The sequence below is a fragment of the Cetorhinus maximus genome, chromosome 22 (assembly GCF_964194155.1).
Source record: "Cetorhinus maximus chromosome 22, sCetMax3.hap1.1, whole genome shotgun sequence".
In the NCBI taxonomy this organism is placed as follows: domain Eukaryota; kingdom Metazoa; phylum Chordata; class Chondrichthyes; order Lamniformes; family Cetorhinidae; genus Cetorhinus; species Cetorhinus maximus.
In genome coordinates, this window is record NC_135900.1 from 62416238 (window position 1) to 62434964 (window position 18727).

General features: G+C 43.8%; 1 protein-coding gene across 5 annotated transcripts in view; it reads right to left on the minus strand.

The window, feature by feature from the left end:
* mical3a (microtubule associated monooxygenase, calponin and LIM domain containing 3a) overlaps positions 1-18727 on the minus strand; it is a 301509-nt gene that overhangs the window by 267811 nt on the left and 14971 nt on the right. For all 5 annotated transcript variants that reach the window (XM_078568426.1, XM_078568423.1, XM_078568427.1 and 2 more), the window contains exons 5-6: positions 15228-15328; positions 9516-9773 (exon numbers count right to left, since the gene is read on the minus strand). In XM_078568426.1, coding sequence (XP_078424552.1) covers positions 9516-9773; positions 15228-15328 — 359 coding nt within the window. The remainder of the gene's footprint in view (positions 1-9515; positions 9774-15227; positions 15329-18727) is intronic.

Genomic DNA, 18727 nt, shown 5'->3' on the forward strand with positions numbered 1-18727 from the left:
TGAAGGGGTGGTAGGGCCTCCTGCGCATGCAGCTGAAGATCCACAGAGAGCTGTCGTCGTAGGCACCTCGCTAGACCCAGGGTCTATAGGCAGCACTGGTCATTCCTGCAGATGACCGAGAACTTGTGTCGCCGGTCGGTCACATATGCCACCTGCTGCAGGATTTTGGCGCCACAGGGACTTGGAGAGCAACCAATGCCAGGGGCCGTGAAAATGACCGAGGCACTCAATTTTTACGCCAGTCGCTCTGTCCAGGGCTCCACAAATGACCTGTGCGGGATCTCACAAACCCCCACGCACAATTGTATCCAGGTGGTCACGGACGCCATCTTCGCAAAGGCACAAAACATTGTTCATTTCGCCCGGGATTAGGAAAGCCAGGATGCAAGAGCGCTGGGATTTACACACATCTCAGGTTTCCCACAGGTGCAGGGTGTCATCGATAGCACTCAAGTGGAACTTAGATCTCCATGGCAACAAGCAGTCAACTCCGTCAACTGCAAGGAATGTTCAGCTGGTGTGCGACCGTCACAAACGCATCCTACAGGTCTGTGCACGGTTCCCAGGGACTGTCCCTGAATCCTACAGCCTTAGCAGGTCTCAGATTCCTGACATTTTCCAGGGCCCAGAGGGGCTGCAGGGTTGGCTCCTCGGGGACAAGGGCTACCCACAGAGGACATGACTGACACCCACGCGGCAGCCTCAGACTGCAGCAGAGCAAAGGTACAATGAGGCTCATACCGCAAACCAGACTTTGGTGGAGCAAACGAAAGGCATTTTGGAAATGAGGTTCCGATGCCATGACAGGTCTGGTCAGGCGCTGCAATACAGTCCCCAGAGTATGTTGCGCATCATCATAGCTTGCTGCACACTACACAACCTGGTGCTGCAGCAGGGGGTTCTTCCCAGATGTGCCTGCGAAAGCAAGGTGAGATAATTAGTGCATGGCAGGGGTCTGCAGAACAGGGGAACTCACTCACAGCATGGTTGTCTGAAAGGTATTGCACTTCTGGACCCTCACTTGGTACAGCACTACTGATCTCACCGTCAGCACAGAAAGGTCCAGATCCTCGTCAGCCAGCTGGATGGCTCTGTTTTCAAGGTCTATGAGGACCTTTGTGTCAGGCATTCCTCCGCCGGTCTGTGACCTCTCCCTGTTGTTGTGTGCCAGCTTGTCCCTACATGAATACAGATGGAGAGAGTGTAAGCAGGATGCTTGCCAGGCCAGGTGAGAAGGATGCCAGGCCAGGTGAGAAGGATGCCAGGCATGTGTGGGTGGTGAGTGTTGCCATGAACGGGACAAGGACATGATCCCCAGAGCAGATGAAGGTGCGTGCGGCAGAGTGAATAGTGATGTCCCTTGAACTGGCAGTGAGTGAGATCCCTGTGGATGTGTGATGGGTTTGTGAGTTGAGAGTGATGAGAAGAATGACCTACTATGGCGGAATGGAGAAGATCATTCTCACTTCTTAGGTACTGGGTGGCTGTCCTCTTTAGCAGGGCGTTGGCGCTGACCATTGCTGCCACCGCCTCCCATGCTGGATTGGTGATTTTGCTTGCTGCTGTTCACCCAGAGCAGGGGTAGGGGATATCGTGGCAGGCCTCCACTGCAGCCAGTAGGTGCCCAAGGAAGGGGATCACTAAATTTGGAGCAGTATGTTCCCTCCCTTTGGCAGCCATAATTTTCCAGCAGCTTCCAGAGAGAGCTAGTCCTGTGCAGGGGTGGCCTTTAAATATGGCGCCCAGATTACTGAAGGCCAAAGCTGATGGCAGGACAAGCGAATCAGAGGCTGCAACGCCAGCAATCCGGTGTGTCACCCAGGAATACATTGTTAATGAGGCAGGACACGCCGGGAAATGGGATGACGTGATGCAAAAAGCCACCACTGGGGCCGATGGGTAAAACGTCCATTCTCCTGCTAGCTGCTACACTTTGTGCAAATCTGGGATGATTCCGCCCGATGGATAAGTCTAATTTCGTGTTGTTGTTTTTAAGCTTGTTTTTAAGCAGACTTAGGACTGGTGTAGGTCGTTCAAAGGTGTCACTAAGCAAATGGGGATATAAAACCTGCCCGACAACTTGTAAATGTGGAACTGAGCCACAGACTATGCAACATCTCCTGCAATGTCTATCGCTAGAGGAACCCTGCATTGTTGCAGATCTTGCCGAATTCAACAGCAAGGCGCAAAAATGTGTCCAGTTCTGGCTGGGCCATGTATAGACTGTACGTGGACACGATAAGAAGAAGCTTATGCTGTACCTGTCCTGGGAGTGTTTGATGGGGACAGTGTAGAGGGAGCTTTACTCTGTATCTAACCCCGTGCTGTATCTGTCCTGGGAGTGTTTGATGGGGACAGTGTAGAGGGAGCTTTACTCTGTATCTAACCCCGTGCTGTACCTGTCCTGGGAGTGTTTGATGGGGGCAGTGTAGAGGGAGCTTTACTTGTAGCTAACCCCGTGCTGTACCTGTCCTGGGAGTGTTTGATGGGGGCAGTGTAGAGGGAGCTTTACTCTGTATCTAACCCCGTGCTGTACCTGTCCTGGGAGTGTTTGATGGGGACAGTGTAGAGGGAGCTTTACTCTGTATCTAACCCCGTGCTGTACCTGTCCTGGGAGTGTTGATGGGGACAGTGTAGAGGGAGCTTTACTCTGTATCTAACCCCATGCTGTACCTGTCCCAGGGGCAATTTGATGGGAAGGTGTAGAAGAAGCTTTACTCTGTATCTAACCCCGTGCTGTACCTGCCCTGGGAGTGTTTGTTAGGACAATGTAAAGGGAGCTCTTCTCTGTATCTATCCCCATTCTGTACCTGCTCAGGGAGCGTTTGGCAGGGACAGTGGAGAGAGAGGCGAAAGACCATGAAAGAGCTCGAGAGGGAAAAGAGCGTGTAGAGCAGTGGATTGGTGAGTATTTATAGGCTTTGAAATAAAGGTAAGGTCTTTAGTTTGTGTTTAGGTCTCTAGATTTTTTCTATTTTTCTTAAAGATAGCTTGTTAAGTATCGATCTTATACTGATGTATAACAAAATAATTACAATAAAGTGTAAAGAGTGGGGGATTCTTCAAGTGTAAAGAGCAGGGATACTAGAGTAATTAATAAATTAAATAAAACACGATAGTGATGGCAGGACAGGTGATATGTTGCTGCTGCAGCATGTGGGAGCTGCTGGACACCAAGGTGATCCAGAGCAAACACATCTGTAGTAAGTGTTTGCAGCTCGAGGAACTTCGGATCCGAGTTGAGGGTCTGGAGTCCGAGCTGCCGGCATTGAGCTACATCAGGGAAGGGGAAAGTTACCTGGACACTTTGCTCCAGGAGGTGGTCACACCCCTCAGATTAGGTAACTTGAATTTGGCCTGTGATCAGGGGCAGGAAGGTGTGACTGCAGGTGAGGCAGGTATGGGGACCCAGGAGGTAGCGTTCGAGGAGCCCCAGCCCCTGCAATTGTCCAACAGTTACAAGGTTCTTGCAAGCCATGTTGATGAGAGCGGGGACTGCCGGGAGGATGAGCAAACTGACCACGGCACCGTGGTACAGGAAGCCATTCAAGTGGAGGAGGAAATAGGAATGTAGTAGTGGTAGGGACCAGTATAATTAGGGGGATAGATACTGTTTTCTACAGCTGTGAGCATGGGTCCAGAAGGCTGTGTTACCTGCCCGGTGCCAGGGTTAAGGACATCTCTTCAGGGCTGGAGGGGAACTTGGAGTGGGAGAGGAGGGATCCAGATGTTGTCATCCACATTGGTACCAACAACATTGATGGGACTAGGAAGGAGGTTCTGCTGAAAGATTTTGAACAATTAGGAGCTAAATTAAAAAGCAGGACCTCCAAGGTAATAATCTCAGGATTACGACCTGAGCCACAGGCAGACTGGCATAGGGTAAATAACGTCAAGGAGTTAAATGTGTGGCTCAAAGATTAGTGTGGGAGGAATAGGTTTCAGCTCTTGGGGGTACTGGCAGCAGTACTGGAGCAGAAGGGTCCTGTTCCGGTGGGATGGGCTTCACTTGAACCATGCTGGGACCAGTGTCCTGATGAATCGAATAACTGGGGCTGTAGAGAGGGCTTTAAACTAAATAGAGGGGGGAGGGTTCTGGAGAGGGGATACGTAGGCTTATAAAGTAAAAGGATATGGCAGCATTGCAGGGCAGCTCTTTAGGTAATGATACCCAGAGTGTGACAGGAAGGCACAGAGTGTACAAACATGAAAAAACAGCAGCAAATAGGGTCAAAGGGGGAAAAAAATGGTAAAAAGGCAAAATTAATGGCTCTTTACTTAAATGCACATAGTATTTGGAACAAGATAAATGAATTAACGGCACAAATAAGAGATTAATGGGTTTGATCTTATAGCCATTACGGAGACATGGTTACAAGGAGATCAAAGCTGGGAACTAAATATTCAGGGGTATGTGACTTTTCGAAAGGAAAGGCAGGAAGGAAAGGGTGGTGGGGTAGCTTTGTTAGTACGAGATGGAATAAGTACGATAGCAAGAAATGATCTTGGATCAGAAGATGTAGAATCCATATGGGTGGAGGTAAGAAATAACGAGGGGAAGACGACACTGGTGGGAGTAGTCCATGGGCCGTCTAACAGTAGCTATACTGTAGGACAGAGAATAAATCAGAAGATAATGAGGGCATGTAAAGAAAGGCAGTATATTAATCATGAGTGACTTTAATCTTCATGTAGATTGGGAAACTCAAATTAGCAGAGGAAGACACGAGCAAGAACTCAGTATATTCGGGACAATTTCCTCGAACAATATGTTGTGGATCCAACCAGGGATCAGGCTATTTAGGATCTGGTAACGTGTGCTGAGGCAGGTTTACTAAATGATCTCAAAGTAAAAGATCCCCGAGGAAACAGTGATCATAACATGGTAGAATTTAGCATTCAGTTTGAAAGTGAGAAACTTGGGTCAGAAACAACTATGCCAGACTTAAATAACGGTAATTAAAAAGGAATGAGGGAAAGAGTTGGTTGGAGTGGACTGGGAGGAGTTGAATAAATACTTTGCATCACAAAAACAGAATTACCTGGAAAAATTCAGCAGGTCTGGCAGCATCAGTGGAGAAGAAATCAGTTAACGTTTCGAGTCCTCATGACCCTTCGGCAGAACCATGAGGACTCGAAACGTTAACTGATTTCTTCTCCACCGATGCTGCCAGACCTGCTGAGTTTTTCCAGGTAATTCTGTTTCTGTTTTGGATTTCCAGCATCCGCAGTAGCTTTTAGCTTTTTGTTTTTAAATACTTTGCATCAGTCTTCGTGGTAGAAGACACTAATAGCATTCCAAAAATACTAAATAATCAAGGGGCAAATGAGGGGGAGGGGGAAATAAATACAATAACTAACACTAGAGAAAAAGTACTAGGGAAACTAATAGGGCTAAAGGCCGATAAGTCCCTTGGACTTGATGGGTTGCATCCTACGATATTAAAGGAATTAGCTACAGAGATAGTGGATGCACTGATAGTAATCTTCCAAGAATCCTTAGATTCTGGAAAAGTTCCAGAGGATTGGAAAACTGCCAATATAACACCCTTATTCAAAAAGGGAGGGAGACAAAAAAACAGGTAAATAGAGGTCAGTTAGCTTAACATCTGTCATTGGGAAAATGTTAGGCTCTATTATAAAGGATGTCATAGCAGAGAATTTAGAAATGCATGATATCATCAAGCAGAGTCAGCATGGCTTCATGAAGAGGAAATCATGCCTGACAAATTTATTAGAATTCTTTGAGGAAGTAACAAGCAGGATAGATAAAGGGGAAGCAATCGATGTAATATATTTGCATTTCCAAAAGGCGTTTGATAAGGTACCACACATAAGACTACTAAATAAGATAAGAGCCCATAGTGTTGGGGGTAGTATATTAGCACGGAGAGAAGATTGGCTAACTAATAGAAGACAGAGTTGGGATAAGGGGGGCATTTTCAGAATGGCAACCTGTAACTGGTGGAGTGCCACATGGATCAGTGCTGGGGTCACAATTATTTATAGTATATATCAATGACTTAGATGAGGGAACTGAATGTACTATTGCCAATTTTGTGGATGAGTCTACGGAGGGATATAGGCAGGTTAAGTGAATGAGAAAAAGTGAGGTTATGCACTTTGGCAGGAAGAATAGAGGAGCTGAATATTACTTAAATAGAGAAAGACTGCGGAAAGCTGCAGCACAGAAAAATTTGGGGGTCCTTGTGCATGAATCCCAAAAAGCTAACATACAAGTTCAGCAGGTAATAGGTAAGGCAAATAGAATGTTGGCCTTTATTTCAAAGGGAATGGAGTATAAAATAGGGAAAAGCAAAGTACTGCAGATGCTGGAAATCTGACACAAAAACAGTAAATACCAGGAAAACTCAACAGGTCTGGCAGCATCTGTGGAAGAAGAATCATACAGACTCAATGTTAACTCTGTTTCTCTCTCCACAGATGCTGCCAGACCTGATGAACTTTTCCAGCATTTTCTGTTAGTGTTTGTGATAAAAATAGGGAAGTCTTGCTAAAACTATACAAGGCACTAGTTAGACCACACCTAGAATACTGTGAACAGTTTTGGTCCCCTTATCTAAGGAAAGATATACTGGAATTGGAGGCAGTCCAGAGAAGGTTCAATAGTTTGATCCAGGGGATGGAGGTATATTCTTTTGTGGAGAGGTTGAGTAGGTTGGGCCTGTAGTCGGAAGAATGAGAGACGACCTTATTAGAGCGTATAGGATTCTTAGGGGGCTTGACAGGATAAATGCTGAGAGGTTGTTTCCCTTGTCCAGGACCAGAGGGTATAATTTCAGAGAAAGGGGTTGCCCATTTAAGACACAAATGAGGCGGAATTTCTTCTCTCTGAATGGAGTCAGCCTGTGGAATTCTTTACTGTAGAGGCTGGGTCATTATATGTATTCAAGGCTGAGACAGACAGATTTTTAATCTGTCCTGGGAGTGTTTGATGGGACAGTGTAGAGGGAGCTTTACTCTGTATCTAACCCCGTGCTGTACCTGTCCTGGGAGTGTTTGATGGGGACAGTGTAGAAGGAGCTTTACTCTGTATCTAACGCCGTGCTGTACCTGTCCTGGGAGTGTTTGACGGGGACAATGTAGAGGGAGCTTCACTCTGTATCTAACCCCGTGCTGTACCTGCCCTGGGAGTGTTTGATGGGGACAGTGTAGAGGGAGCTTTACTCTGTATCTAACGCCGTGCTGTACCTGTCCTGGGAGTGTTTGATGGGGACAGTGTAGAGGGAGCTTCACTCTGTATCTAACCCCGTGCTGTACCTGTCCTGGGAGTGTTTGACGGGGACAATGTAGAGGGAGCTTCACTCTGTATCTAACCCCGTGCTGTACCTGCCCTGGGAGTGTTTGATGGGGACAGTGAAGAGGGAGCTTTACTCTGTATCTAACCCCGTGCTGTACCTGCCCTGGGAGTGTTTGATGGGGACAGTGAAGAGGAAGCTTTACTCTGAATCTAACTCCGTGTTGTACCTGCCCTGGGAGTGTTTGATGGGGACAGTATAGAGGGTGCTTTATTCCATATTTAGAATTGCTACATGGTATTGTTTTATTAGCAGGAAGAATATTGATTAAAATAATGGAATTCAGTGATCTATTCATTGACAGCATGGAATCCAGTGATGGAACAACATGTGATCCAATTGTGTATTTATTCACAGTGTGTGATCTGGTGATTTATTGATTCACAGCATTGGATCCAGTGACCTATTCATTCACCCGGGAATCCAGTGATCTATTGACTCATCGAAAGATCTGGAGATCTGTTAAATAACTGCATAGGATCCATTCAGTAGTTGATTTAGCAGGGGGTATAATGATCTATTAACTGAGAGCATGTTAGGCAGTGACCTACCGATTTACAGCACAGGATCTAGTGATCAAGTGACTCAGTGCAGAATGCATCTTTCTATTAACCCACAGTATAGCACCCATTGACTTATCGACTTGTAGCATGTGATCCAGCGGTCTATCAATTCACAACATGTGAACTGTGATTCAGTAATCCGCACATGGCATCCAGCTACCTATTGGCAGAGCAGAGGGTCCAATGATCTACCCATCCTGGACAGGATCAATGGCCTATTAGCTCAGAGCATGGGATCCAGTGGCCCATTAGCTCAGAGCATGAAATCCAGTGGTCCATTAGCTCAGAACATGGGAACCAGTGGTCCATTAGCTCAGAACATGGGAACCAGTGGTCCATTAGCTCATAACATGGGATCCAGTGGCCTATTGGTTAACAAAAAGTATTCGCAGGATCAGAATTGTTACAGTGTAGAAAGAGGCCATTCAGCCCATCGTGTCTGCACTGGATCTCCAAATGAGCATTATGACCCAGTGCCATTCTTCTGTCTTTTCCTCGTAAACCTGCACATTGTTTCTATTTAAATAATCACCTAATGCCCTTTTGAATGCCTCAATTGAACCTGCCTCCATCACACTTCCAGTGCATTCCAGACCCGAACCACAAAGTTTTTTCTCATATCACATTTGCTTCTTTTGCAAATCACTTTAAATCTTTGCCCTCTTGTTCTCAATCTTTTTGCGAGCAGGAACAGTTTTTCCCTATCAACTCTGTCCAGCCCCCTCATGATTTTGAACACCTCTATCAAATCACCTCTTAGATTGGAGAGGAGAAGGCTATCTTTATAACTGAAGTTTCTCATCCCTGGAACCATTTCTTGTAAACTTCTTTTGCACTCTCTCCAATGCATTCACATCCTTCCTATAGTGTGGTGCCCAGAACTGTACACAATATTCCAGCTGAGGTTTAACTAGTGCCTTATATAAATTCAGCATAATCTCCTTGTTCTTGTACTCTATGCCCCTATTAATAAAACCCAGGATACATATGTAGGCCAGACTGGGTAAGGACAGCAGATTTCCTTCCCTAAAGGACATTAGTGAACCAGATGGGTTTTTACAACAATCGACAATGGTTTCATGGTCACCATTAGGTTTTTATTGAATTCAAACTCCACCATCTGCCATGGTGGGATTCCAACTCGGGTCCCCAGAGCATTAGCCCAGGTTTCTGGAATACCAGTGACAATACCACTATGCTACCGCCTTTCCCACCACTTAAGTTAAACTGACTGGTCTGTAATTGCTGGGCTTATCCTTCCAGCCTTTTTTGAATAAGGGTGTAATGTTTGCAATTCTCCAGTCCTCTGGCACCTCCCCTGAGTCTCAGGAAGACTGAAAGATTATGGCCAATTTCCACTCTCACTCCCTTCACTATGCTTGGATGCATCTCATCTGGTCCCAGTGCTTTGTCAGCCATAAGTACCAACAGTTTATCCAACACTTCCGCCTTATCAATTTTGAACCTGTCTAGTGACAGAGTTTCCTCATCTGTCACCATGGCCTTGGTAGCATCTGCTTCCTTGGTAAAGACAAATGTTTGGCTCACAGTAAAGGGTCCAGTAATCAACTGACTCATGGCATGTGATCCAGTGCCTGATTCTAATGAACCTGATGAAAGATATTGCACTCACCTCTAACAGACTGTCCCCAACTAGGGCGACCAGTAGCCGCTTGCCACCTTCCTCCCGTATCAGTGAGGCATTCTCTGATGCGTACATACATGTGAAATCAAACATGGCCACGTCAGGCTGACCGTAATGGTTCATGGCAAAGTCTAGGTGGGGCAGCTGATGGTTGGTGGAGAAATTAGCCGCCTCTTTCACATAGTTCAGAAGTGCTTCTTGATTCATGTTACTCCGGGAGAGCAGCCTTTCTGTGTCCGAGAAATCCTGGCATAGGGAAAACAGAGAAATCATGCAGTATGTGAAGCTGAGCATGTGTTTATGAGCAATAGGGACAGCAATCCCTGAGACACTGGGACATTGAAACCTCATCTAAATTAAAAATACTGTGGATGGTAGCAATCTGAAATAAAGACAGAAACCGCTGGAAACACTCAGCGGGTCAGTCAGCATCTGTGGAGAGAGAAACAGAGTTAACATTTCAGATCTGTCACCTGATATGTATCTGGTGAAAGTCGCCTGAAACATTCACTCTGTTTCTTTGCTGCCAGCCCTGCTGAGTATTTCCACAATATATTTCCCGCTTTTGTTTCATCCAACTCACGCTGACTGCACTGACACTGCAGTAACACCTCGACACACTGACCATACATGAATGATACAAACCTCTCCGCTCTTTATTGCACCTTCTTCAATGCCACCATATCCTTTTTTTTAAACTATAGGGACCAGATCTCTTCACAGTACTCCAAGTGTGGTCCAATCAAGCTTCTATACAAGCTTAATACATCTCTTCTTTTAAATTCTATCCCTCTACAAATGAATCTCATTACTTTGTTTGCTATTTTTATAATTATTAATTTGCATTGTGACCTTCAGTGATCTGTCAACCTGCATTCCCAGATTGTTCTGTTCCTCTATCCTGTTTACACACTTAATTTTCAAGCGGTATGTCTGTGACTCCTTATTCTTCCCACTCAAATGCAACACCTCACACTTACCTACACTGGAATTATTTGACCAATTGCCTGCCCATTCTGTAAGTTTATTCAGGTTTTCTTGTATTTGTTGTTGACTTCCTCAGTTTTAGGTTTACCCACAGTTTGGTGTCATGTGAAAATTGTGAAATTGTACTTCAGAGCCTGGGTCCAAATCATTCGTGTTAATTGTGAACAGTAACAAATCCTCCTTATTTTGTCAATCTGAGTAATTACCATTAACCCCTACTCTCTCTTTTCTGTTTTGAAACAGACTTGGTATTCAATCTGGTCTAACAGCCTCTGTGGAGAGAGAAAAAAAAGTTAACGTTTCAAGTCCATATGACTCTTCTTCAGAGTCATATGGACTCGAAACATTAACTCTTTTTCTCTCTGCACAGATGCTGTTAGACCTGCTGAGTTTTTCCAGCATTTTCTGTTTTTGTTTCAGATTTCCAGCATCCGCAGTATTTTGCTTTTATCTTGGTAATCAATCTGTTAGTCCACACACTGACCTTAATCATGAGTTTATTGTGTGGTAAATTATTCAATATCCAAGTTTATTACTTGTACATCTAAATCCATTACCCTTGAGAGCTTTATCTGTTACTTTTTCAAAGAATGCACTAAGGTCAAGCACAATCTTCCTTCTTGAAATCCGTCCTGATTATTCTGTTCTATTTTCGAATAACAAATATTTCCCTACGACACCTTTGGAAGAATATTTCTTTTTTTTCTCCTATCACCATGTTAATGTAACTTGTTTGTTGTTCCCTAGACTTGTTCAATCCCCCTTTTTAAATTTGCAATCACATCCATAACAGATTGGAATCTAATTCAAGGATATGGGGAATTTACATAGAGGATATCAGACACCCGGAGTGAGTTGTTGGTTGGAATCTAATCAAAGGCTTTGGGTTGGGAAAGTGCATCTATCGGACCGGGGTGGTTTGTATATATAATAATGGATGTCCAGGGGTGAGTTACAAGGGATCTGAGTGGTTTATATTTAGTTTAACTCTCTGAACTGCCTAGGTCCTGTCTCTGCCTTTTTTTGTCTGGTCTGACACACAGGTGGTGGTAGACCATGGGCCTACTCTCAGATAAATACATATCCATTGCCCCCTCCTTGGAAGTATTTCAAATTTCCACCATTATTAATTTACAAGTCATTTATCACAAAAACCAATGTTCAGAAGTGAGCATTTTGTAGAAAATATTATAAAATGTGCAGAAATCACATGAAAACCCAGATTGATGACATAATTGTGAGTCCCTTTCATGACCAATCACAACTGATGTATTTTTGCAAAATCAGCCAATCACGATCTCTGTACTACAAAACAATTGAAAAGCAAAATACTGCTGGTGCTGGAGATCGGAAATAAAAACAAAGTGCTGAAAACACTCAGCAGGTCCAGCAGAATCTGTAGAGAGAGAAACAGAGTTAACGTTTCAGGTTCGGCATTCTCTGTTCCTGTTGCGCCAGAATAATGGCTTGCTGTTGTTGTGAGAGCCAAAGGGAATATAATTCTCTTTTTGGACAAAATTCCTTGTTGGCGCTCATTGGAAATTTATTAGAACAAAAGCAGCTAGAATTGCTGAAAACACCATCAAAAGTTCAGATTTGGAGTTGGTTATTGCACCAGAAAGACTGGTGTTAATCCCAAGTGCAATCGGCTATCATCGGCAGTGCTACGTGTTTCACTGATAAATGCAAGAGCAACAGGGCCAAAAACCTAGAAAGGGAAATGCCTGACGATGGATGTGAGTACATGTGATTTTACAGTATTTCATATGGAAATATGTTAAACTATACATGTTTATATTCATATTTCTCTCTGGGTTGAATTGCCATGCTGTCAGACATATCCATTCTGTGGGCTTGCTTGTGCCCCATGTAATTACGTGTGTGTGGAGTGAGTGACGTTGTTGATAGTTCTCAAGCTCACTCTGGCCACATTAGTCATAAAAGTTAAGGTCAGATTTTAAGGTCACTAATAATATCTATCACATTTACTCTTTCTGTCTCTTTCTATCACTTTGTGTCCCTATTCCAATTTACACTCTATTTCTCAATTTTTCTTTCCTCTTGTCTTTTTGCCTTTGTGCAGCTGAGCAGGTGTGGAACCAGGGGGGAGGGGAAGGGAGGGGAGAAGAGAGAAGAATCACCGCCAAGGTTCGACTGCCTTCGGTCAAAGATGACAGACATCAAGGACATGACTGTGAGGCACATCGCACTGTCTACACGGCAAGAAAGACACGAACATCATGGAGAGACACAGCCGAAAGAGATGGAAAGAGAGGCTGATGTAATGTGAGACCAGCAGCAGGTAAGCTGCTCCCCAGAGCAGAGACCTCCAAATATGAAGCAATCTTGTTACACGTTCGTGGATAGGATCTTGTCACTATTGAAGCAAGATATCACCTCAGCTGTTATCAGAGTGATACTGGGCTTCTTACTTTTAAAGCAGCAGGATGATCCTGCAAAAAGCACCAGACAGGATATCAGCATTTCTCCACGTGGCTATAGAGGGAAGAACTGTAAAGATTTATTTTGAAATGACAAAACTAAACAGTTTGTTTAAGAAATGCATCCGGGAAAAAGTAGTACTGAAGTGTCCCCATGTAAGGCCTTTAATCTTAGAGAAAAAACAGCAAAATCGCATCTCTTCTTTCCAGATGATGAGCAAGACCTGACTAGCAATCCAGCTGCTGAACTTCAGAGTGCTTTCCCCAATGACGGTTTCGATGACATCCTCAACTCAGAAATTAAATGCCAAAACTTTGTTAATAATGGCAAAAAAGAGCATGACCTTTCAGTTCCTGAACAGTTTCACCAATTTGGTAGAAGAATTGCTGTATTTATCAGAGCAACCAGGGTAGCCAGCCTGCATCTTCACCTTTCAAGTATTTGCTCCAAGCTGCCACTGTTCTTCACCTATGATCGAGTCAACTACGCCAGATATCTTTCAGCATATTGACTTGAAATGTGCAGCTTGAAAGAAAGTCACCCTGATATCAATGCAGAGTTACAAGTAGGACCATTGTTGCCCAGAGTCAAGGGTTTGACTTCTCTCAAGTTATTGAGCAGACAGCCAACTGTGACTCCAAAACAAAGGGATGTTTAACAGCATCTCAATAAGGGAGCATGCAAGATGGACTTTGTCACAGCATAAGAGGACCGCTATATGCAGAAACTGTCAAGGAATAGCTGGTCACAGAACATCAACAAGATCTTGCATAGACTCGGACATGACAAGAATGAACTGTGATGAAGAGGATGAGAGGAATGTCATGTACAACATTTAAAATATGGTTAAACCTTTTGATCCTTCCTCGGAGACAGATCAGTTATAGCACATCACATCAGTCCAAGTTGCTCCAGTACCTATGGTCAAAGACCTCGCAGAGGCCAAGGAAAAGAGAGAGGAAGCATTCATGACTTTTAGTCAGAAGTGATGACAACACCAGGATGTCAGAGTTCATGATCCTGTCAAGAAGATGACTTTCAAGGACACAGTAACTAAAGTGACGGGTAGGGAGATTGCTCTGAAAACAGGTCAAAACTTATTTACCAGACCATTAGTTGTTGGTGCAGTTAGAAAAGTGGACTTTGATGAGATGCTGGTTCATACATTAGGAACATTATCCTTGCCTCTAGCTTATCATGATGGATCCCTCATAAATCAAACAAAGCAAAGCCCTAACACTTTCATGAGGAGTAAGTCAACCCACCCCTTCCATTGATGTGATCCCAAGTGCTACGGCATGGGTGCAGGATGCTATGGCATTGATTCAAGTCATGAAATTGCAATCAGCATTTGAACAGTTTGCTGACCAAGTATTGAGACTCCTGTGAGACAAGCGAAGATGGGTAAGTCAAAAGTGATCCACTTTGTTCTAGACATATATGAGACATACAGCATCAAGACTGGGGAAAGGGGCCAGAGGCTGGTTGGAGGAATGCAAATCGCCAAAATTCTCTCTCCTGACTGGAAAATCCCAAAGCAGTGAACAAGATTTCTGTCTTGCAGTGACATGGAGGAGATTCTACTCCAGTTCCTCTATGAAAGGTGGTGCATGCCTGCAAGAGAGATCATTAATGACATAACCCTCTTTGTTGGACATGGATGTGAGTGTCCCGCTCTTTGCCAGAATAGCAGCAAAACAGATCTGGAGGAGATAGCAATCTGCAGCTCAGGCACCAATCTCTACCTCCCTCTCCTTTATAACCTAGGGAATATTTACATCTAATTGGGTGAATATGGGTATGTTGGATGGTAAACGAGTGCAAGTGTCCCTCGGAAATTTAAATAGTCTTGCGTGGAATAAATGCTTGCTATGGTAGATTTCTTCCTGAACAGGAAGGATATGAAAAATAACTTTGATTGATGTAAAGTGCACCATAAGATAATTCCACAATTCAGATATCCTCAGTGATACTTCTTTTAACCATTTCTTACACCACCATGTTCAAAATTTAGCCATTGTGGTGATATGACCCCATTGCTAGTGAAAAGAAAGTCCATAGAATTTTTATATTTTTCACTGTTTTTGGCAATTTCTCAGTAACACTCAATTTTCAGACTCAGGAACCTGCAGGTTTTGCTTCAGATACATATTTAAATATATTTACACTGGTTCTAGGTGCTTCCCAGATGGGTACTACAGAACTCAAAATCTAGACAAGAAAGCAGGCTTCATCCCATGGTCTATGAGGAGACTTGGTTGGCTTACCTACCTGTTGAATCACCCCCTTGTCCAGTAGGCTCTGCTTCTTGGCAGTCATGACAAAGTAGTGTGTGTCATCCTTGTAGTAAACAATGTTTTCTAAATCTACACCTGTGAGAAAATATCAGCAGCAAATTAAACATGGTACCAGCAGAACTAGTCAAACTGTTCAAATTCAGCCAAAAACCTGTTGCTCAGTCACACATTCAGTCAGTCCCACGTCCAACAGCCAGAACCACAGGACATCACAGAAGTCAGCAGTCACAGTAAACAGCACTCACAAAGACTGATTGAGGGACTGAGCAAAACTACAGCAGATACAGTTCAATATGGGGAAATGTGTAGATCTGAGAATGACAAATTGGAATATTTTCAAAATGGAGAGAAACTGGAAACTGTAGCAGAGCAGAGAGATATACAGGGTCCAAGTACAGAAATTGCTAAAAGCTGATGAACATGCACAAAAAATAATTTAAAAGGCTAATGGAATGTTGGCCTTTATTTGAAGAGGATGATAATATAAATCAGTGGAAGTCAGGGTACAATTAGACAGAGCTCTGATCAGACCATATCTGGGATACACAGCTCAGGAAGTAATCCAGCAGAATTATACTGAGACGTAGAGGATGAAATATGTTTTGTTATGTGGTAGGGGTTTAGACGGTGTTTGGGAAGTATGCTGCTTGAGTCCATAGAACTATTGATTTACAGCGAGTATTTACACATTCTGGACCTCCACATAAGGTAAGAGCTTCTCTTCTTCCAAATTGCTCTTACTACTCAGTCATGTGATCTGACATCATTATTACATCAGCATCATGTATGTAACCCTTTACTCTACATATCCCCCAAGTCTTTATCCCTGTCATATTTACAACCTCCAACATCTCCCCCCAACCCCCAAAGTCACAGACTTCACAGAGTTAGTCTGTGAGGCATCTTGACCAATCTCCCTGATCTTGTTCTGATCTCTTTCTGAGGTCGAGGGTATTCCATCCTCTCCCTTCTGTCAGTGAGAGTGTTCTTCTTCTGGGTGGCTGTAGAGCTTGGAGTAAGACTTTCCTCTTCATCAGGAATTGAGCAGTAAGCCCAAATTTCTATTTGTTTTCTCTCCAAGGGTATTAAGGCACTGCAGTTTCTCCTTATGATACCCTGGTCTGTCTCAATCTGTACAATCTGATTTGTGGAGTTTTATCAATGCTTGTACCTTTCTTCTGTTGGTCTCGGACCCACACTCTCTCCCTGGGCCCCAGCACTGGTACCTCACGTACTCTATACCTGTGATTCAAGTTCCGAGCCTGGTTGTTTCTCTGTTCTTCCTCAGGTTGTTTTACCCTCTCATGATCATTTGTGGTGATGTTGGGTTTGAATATGTGTGTCAGAGATGGAAGCTGTGTTCTCAATCGCCTGCCCATTCGTAACTCTGATGGTGAGAAACCATTCTGTAGTACTGAGGATCAGTGATTCAGAAGAGCTAGATTATGGTCTTTTGTTTTTCTTCAATAAATCTTTGATGGTTCGTACCCATCTCTTGGCTTCTCCATTTGCTTGAGGATAGCGAGGTGAACTGGTTTACATGAACAAAACCATACTCGTTTGCGAAATTTTGGAATTGCTCATTTGTGAATTGTGGCCTATTGTCAGACACTACAAGGTCTGGAATGCCATTCGTTGAATAAATTCTCAAGGGATTGAATGACTGCTTCTGCAGTGACAATAATAATAATAATCAATAACGATAAGAGCGGTTTTCCCCTTAAATTCAAATAAGTCCATTCCCAGGCGCTCCCACAGCCTTGATGGAAAAGGAGGAGACAATGGTAGTGCTTTTTGTTCCTGGCACAAGTAATAGTTAGAAACCATTTCTTCGAAAGAGAGGGTAATGCCTGGCCACCAGACTGATTGCTGCACCCTTGCACGACATTTTGCAATTCCTAAATGGCCCTGTTGAAGTCTTTGAAGAATATCAAACCGAAGGGCTCTCAGGATGACTAACCTCTTGCTGAAGACTGCGACGTCATCAATGACTGTGAGGTGCTTACACTGTTCAAAATACAGGAGTAGTGTAGGATTATTGGGGATATAGTCTGGTCATCCTTCCAGACAATATTCTTGGATTTGAAGAAATTCTTCATCTCGTTTCTGGGTTTGCTTTATTTCCTGTAACTTTCTTGCAGTAGCTGATCAGTGCTGAGTAATTAAGGGTGTATGTGTTTCAACCTCCTCAATGAAATCTAAATCCACTTGTTCAGTTCCTTCTGATGGTACTCGTGACAGTGTGTCTGCTGTTGTTTGACATTTCCCTTGCAGAACCTCTGTGATGGAGTCAATCCTCGTCAATCTTAGTCTGAATCACTGGATTCTGGGCGGCATCTTCACAATTTCTTTCATGTTCAGAATGGTGACTAGTGGCTTATGGTTTGTTTCAATTTTGAAACACAGTCCCATAACAGAGTGTGAAAACCTTTTTGCATGCGGACTTTACAGCCAATGTTTCTATCATGGCATATCATTGTTTTTTTCCTGTTGGTGACCTAGAGGCACAGGAGACTGTTCTACACTTGCCACCTCTCTGCACTTGAAATGAAACTTCCCCCAGACCAGTAGACAATGCATCTGCTGCTACTATGGTCGGTAGTTCTGGGTCATAATGTGCCAAAATTTCAGAGGAGGTTAAAAGTTGTTTAATCTTTTCGAAAGCTGGTCCACGTTCCAGCACCACTGTTGACTCTATCTCAACAGCTGTCTCAAAGGCTCATTGACCTCTGCCAAATTTGGTAGGAACTTGGCTACTTGGTTGACCATCCCAAGGAATCTCTGAAGCTCGGTTATGTTACAGGGATGTGGAAGCTCTTATAACTTTCATTTTTTGCTGATCAACTGTGATTCCAGTACCTTGTACTATGTGACCTAGAAACTTGATCATGGGTTTGGCAAGCTCACATTTTTCATTCAATGTTAGGCCTGCATCCTGTAAGAATCTCAGGACTGCTCTGACCCTGCAATCATGCTCTTCTCTCATGGACCCATGTACCAGTGTGTGGTCCATGTGGCACATTAGTCCTTCCATGCCTTCTAAAATGTTGGATATTGTTCTCTGAAAAATTTCTACAGCGGACGCTATTCTAAAGGGTAATCTATTGAAACAATAACAACCAAATAGAGTTATAAATGTGGTCAGCAATCTGGATTCTTTGTCCAGAGACAACTGCCAAAATCTATTGTTCAAATCCAATTTGGTAAATAAAGTGCTCTTGGCTAATTTGGCAAGGCTCTCATCCACTGAGGCCAGCAGGTGGATCTCACATTTCACTGATTTGTTTAGATGATTTAAATCCCCACAAATTCTTATGGAGCTGTTTGGCTTTGGGATCATAACCATTCCTGAACACCATTTTGTTGGCATGGTGATCGGTGAGATAATCCCTTTGCTGCTGCATCTTTTCAATTTCGCCCTTGACTTTGTCCAAAAGTGGGTGAGGGGCTCCCCTCGGTGTAAAGAAGCAAATT